This window comes from Limulus polyphemus, unplaced genomic scaffold (assembly GCF_000517525.1).
Source record: "Limulus polyphemus unplaced genomic scaffold, Limulus_polyphemus-2.1.2 Scaffold4800, whole genome shotgun sequence".
NCBI lineage: Eukaryota > Metazoa > Arthropoda > Merostomata > Xiphosura > Limulidae > Limulus > Limulus polyphemus.
Window position 1 is genome coordinate 7134 of NW_013670410.1, and position 5062 is coordinate 12195.

General features: G+C 35.3%; 1 protein-coding gene across 1 annotated transcript in view; it reads left to right on the forward strand.

Moving 5' to 3' along the window:
- The window catches only part of LOC106471700 (acetylcholine receptor subunit alpha-like 1), an 8889-nt gene extending 4056 nt beyond the window's left edge, over nt 1-4833 (forward strand). The window contains exons 2-3 of the mRNA XM_013932318.2: nt 1448-2281; nt 4238-4833. Coding sequence (XP_013787772.1) covers nt 1448-2281; nt 4238-4435 — 1032 coding nt within the window. The 3' untranslated portion in view covers nt 4436-4833. The remainder of the gene's footprint in view (nt 1-1447; nt 2282-4237) is intronic.
- The last annotated feature ends 229 nt before the right edge of the window (nt 4834-5062 follow it).

A 5062-nucleotide genomic window follows, 5' to 3' on the forward strand; every position in this document is an offset into this window, starting at 1 on the left:
CTCTTCTTGTTTATTTTGTCTGTTCGAGCTGCCACTGTTGCAGGTTTTCTTGCAAATGCTGTAATCTCTCTTCTTGTTTCTTTTCTTGGTTAATTTCTCGTTCTTCTTGTTTCTTTTCATTTTCCTCTAACAACTGTTGCAATTTCTCTTCTCTTCTTGTTTCTTTTGCTGTTCGTGTATTGCTGCCATCAAGTCTGCTAGGCTGTAGTTTGATTTGCCGCTTCTCGTTTCCATTTTTTTTTCTGTCCCACTCTCTGACACCAATTTGTTAAGTCTCCGTTTGTCAATTAACTTTCCGTAACTTCGTTCCGACGAAACTTTAGCGACACAAGTCCTTACTTAATAAAACTGGTTTATTCTTTCTGATTATAACTTCACGATACACTTATTTTCAACAGTCGCTCTTTTACAAACGTTTTAACAACAAACGTTAACTTCAACAATACGTCTCTCTCTGACTGCAGTTCAATTACTCATTACCTATACACACATTGTTGTCACGTTGTGAGCGTCCTATTTATATACCAGAAAAACATATATCTAGTAAATGCTAGGGCATTCACGAAGGATACTTCCAGAAAATAGGCGGCGTGACAATAGTCACGTGACCCCCTGACGCAACACTATATCAAGTAGACATCTATTTTGTTAGGCTAGTGCACCTACAACATTTACATGAAGGTTTACAAAATATTCAGCCAAAAAAAAACATTTGTTCCATGACAAGATATAGTATGACTTTCTCATAGCTACATTTACTAAACATAAACACAAGTACCTGTAAATTACTTTACTTTGTTTTCATGAAGCTCCTTTTTTTTCTCGCTTCCTCGCTTTAGTAAGCATTAAACTTTTCAGTTAAAAAGTGAGCAATAAGGTCTTCCCTAAGCTATATTATATCATTTCCAATAAAGTGTGAGTGAACTTTTCCCACTTAAAAAGTGAACAGTAAGGATTTCCCTAGGCCTTAACATTTCCAATAAAGTGTGAGTGAACCATTTCAACTGATGCCTTTGTGGAAAAGGTAGGATGCATATACGTCATCAGAAAACAAAATAAAAAAGCTAAAAAAATACTCCTTACAGTAACCCCAAAAATAACTTCTACCTAAAAGTTAGTTTTTTCTGTAGAAAATTTTATTAATGATTAGAAAAATCATTTAACATTTCTAACTAATTACCTTAATGGAAATATTATTTTACTGCTTTCTCTTTTGATTTTATGTGCCGGTTGGCCTAATATATGCACGTTCTTTGAGTAGCGCAGATAGATCTTGTTTAGCATTGCGCGAATATCCGAAAAAAGCAAACAAATCCTTTCATATTGACCTCAAAAATTTTTAAATACAAACTTTATTTGTTATAAACTACAGTTGCTTTTCTGGGTTGACCTTGCCCATTTTGAAAGTGATCGGAAAGACATTCTTGAATGTCTGATTTTCTTCCAGGTTGATCTACGACATTTGGAAGAAGTAGAAAACACCAGCCTCGTGCCTCTTGGAATCGACTTATCCAAGTTTTATTTAAGCGTAGAATGGGATATCATGTCTGTCCCAGCCAAGCGTAGAGAGAAATACTACGCTTGCTGTAATGAGCCATATCCGGATATCACGTTTAACATCACATTACGCCGCAAGACACTCTTCTACACGGTTAACTTAATCATTCCTTGTGTAGGCATAGGTTGCTTATCTATCTTAGTCTTTTATCTTCCTTCCGACAGTGGGGAAAAAGTTACATTGTGTGTTTCCATTCTTCTGTCACTAATTTTCTTTTTCTTAGTGCTTTCTGAAATCATTCCCTCCACTTCTTTAGCGTTGCCACTTCTGGGAAAGTACCTTCTCTTTACCATGATTCTTCTCACCGTAACAGTTGTAGTAACCATATTAGTTTTAAATGTACACTTTAGATCTCCTTCCACTCATAAATTGAGACCCTGGGTCAGGAAAGTATTCATTCGCACGCTTCCGAAAATTCTTCTCATGAGAGAACCACAGTACAAGAATTACAGTGACACTGAAGACAAACAAGACGACGGAAATATCCAGGATAATGCCAGAAAAGATCGAACTTCCAGTGTTTCTGAGAGACAAGGTTCTTGTCAAGGCAGAGAAAATACCTCTCATCCTCTTGGTCGGTCTACAGCAGAGGAAATCATTATTCAAGAACTGGAATCGAGTCCAGGTTTTCTGGAAAGAAGAGTGCCGGAAAGAATGGAAAAGACCATTCATAATGCAATGTTTATCGCTCAGCATATTGACAATCAAGATGACTTTGACAGTGTAAGTATTTTCTTTTTCTGTGAAATCAACATAATTTATTTCCTCAATTTCTTGCAAATCATAAACTACCTCTTTAAAGCAAATATTTTCTGTTTGAATTAATATCCCATAAAAGTTACATCTTTCACAAAAATGTGCTGAGTAAAAATAACTTTATCTTTACCAGTAATTAGAATAGATAAAATTAATCTTTTGATTTACAGTTTTAGCTATTGGGGTATACAGGTAAAGTTATAACAATAAACGAATGTAGATAAAATTAATCTTTTGATTTACAGTTTTAGCTGTTGGGGTATACAGATAAAGTTATAACAATAAACGAATGTAGATAAAATTAATCTTTTGATTTACAGTTTTAGCTGTTGGGGTATACAGATAAAGTTATAACAATAAACGAATGATTTTTCGGAACATAATTTAAAAACAAAGAAAACACGAACTTAATTACATGAAGTGTTTATTAAACGTTTCGGAATCTTTAGGATTCCATCTTCAGTAATCTGTTTTGTACTTCTAAATTGCTGGACATGGAATTCTGGAAATTCCGAAACGTTTAATAAATGCTTCATCTAGTCAAGTTCATGTTTTTCTTTATTATTAAGTTATAACAATATTTTTATTATGTTATATACCAAGAGTTGAGTACGTTATGATAAAACTATTTTGATTTTGTAAATCAGCGACTCACATCACAACCACAGCCGATATAAAATTTCTGTTGGATGGCATTTATCATAATTACATTTTGACATTGTTTGGTGTTTCCTGGGTAGTGTGATGCCACCGAAAATTGATTGCTTTTTGGAAGGGTATGCAACAGCTCTTTCCGATGCCAAATATTCATACACTCAGATCATTAAGATATATTCAGGTTGGGTATTTAGACTTTCCAAGACGGGGTATCTTAATGACATTGGAGAACAAAGGATAGGGATCAACTTGGTGACACCAGAGACTTTCAACAGGTCGTACTCCAGGCGTGGTAAGCAAAGTGTGGCGTGAGTATACACGAACACAAAGGTAACTTCAGAAGCAAAGCCGTCCACGTGATCTAGGACAATAAAAATATCTGAAATATAAAAGCGACACAAACTACATGTACATAAGCTGCTTTCACGAAATAGCTGTTCAACCGTCGAATACCTCGAGCCACTGGAAAATGAAACGACCATTCGTACATAGCTGCTTTCACGACATAGCTGCTCAACCGTTGAATACCTCGAGCCACTGGAGAATGAAACGACCATTCGTACATAAGTTGCTTTCACGACACAGCTGCTCAACCGTCGAATACCTCGAGCCACTGGAGAATGAAACGACCATTCGTACATAAGCTGCTTTCACGACATAGCTGCTCAACCGTCGAATACCTCGAGCCACTGGAAAATGAAACGACCATTCGTACATAAGCTGCTTTCATGACATAGCTGCTCAACCGTCGAATACCTCGAGCCACTGGAGAATAAAACGACCATTCGTGCTATTCCATTCGAAGACATACTGAGTCACCTACATAACACAGTGCCTATAGATTTCTGTGCAATTGGACTGTTGAAATAGGTGCTGAAAACCGCCTTTCTTGTACACCACACGTAATCATGGAAAGCAGAAGGGAGGGGCTTGTGTTTAGTACATGACAGCCTTACAAAAGAGCCTTTTGAAATAGAAATTAAATTGCAGCCTCATTGTCGAGATGGACAGTCGTCAAATACAGCATGGCAACATGGAGAGAAACGACGTGGTGAGAAATCGTTTTGGAATAACGTACTCAATCTCTGTACAGCATGGCAATTTAAAACATTCAAGACCTTCTTTTACAAAATATTTTAAATACCAGAACAACACAACTTTCAATTTGTTGTTTTGTCAAAAATAGATCGAAGTTTGTCATTGAATCATTTCCCTTGTACTCAGAAAGCTTTCACATATAATTTACACACTGCATATATATTTCAGATAAAAGAAGACTGGAAATATGTTGCTATGGTGCTCGACCGACTGTTCCTCTGGCTCTTTTCCACTGCATGTATTACTGGCAGTTTCGGCATTCTTCTGCAGTCCCCTTTTCTCTACGACACAGATAAACCGATTGATGTCAGACTCTCCAAAGTAGCTCAAACGCAAGAAATGCCTTATGACTGGCTTGAAATGTAGATTTATCGGAATTCACTGTATTTTTAAGCGTTCGGAACACCTTTCAGAATTAACTATAGAGAAAGTGCAAAGTTACTAAAATTTAGAAAATAGTTCAATAGTGGTTCCTCGGAATTTTTTACTGTTCTAAAATCATATTTATTTAAATAAACTCTTTTCTTACGTTTTCTTTATACTTGGGACATTTTATTTGTTCAGTGTCTTTGCCAAATAGCATAGTCGGGTTAATTTATAATTAGGAAATTCTTAACTTATGAAAGCACAACATAAAAGATAGGAATACGGATTATTTCATTCAAGTCTTCCTATGACAGGTTTTATCTATTAGTCTGATTAGCTGAATGTCTTAGAACAGTTTCTCTGATAATAAACCTCAGTTTTCTTCATGCAAATGAAAATACTGTGTTATGCTTTTTTACTGTTTAACTTCACACACTGTAAATAAAAAAGGGTGTTTGGTTGAGGTGTTGCTGAAAATATTTTTAATTTTCGACTGATTCAAATATATGAAACACCTTTCTTGATGCAACAAACAATAATTATATTTCACGTTATTTTAATAATTATACTTCACGTCATTATAATAATTATACTTCACATTTTAATAATTATACTTCACATTTTAAT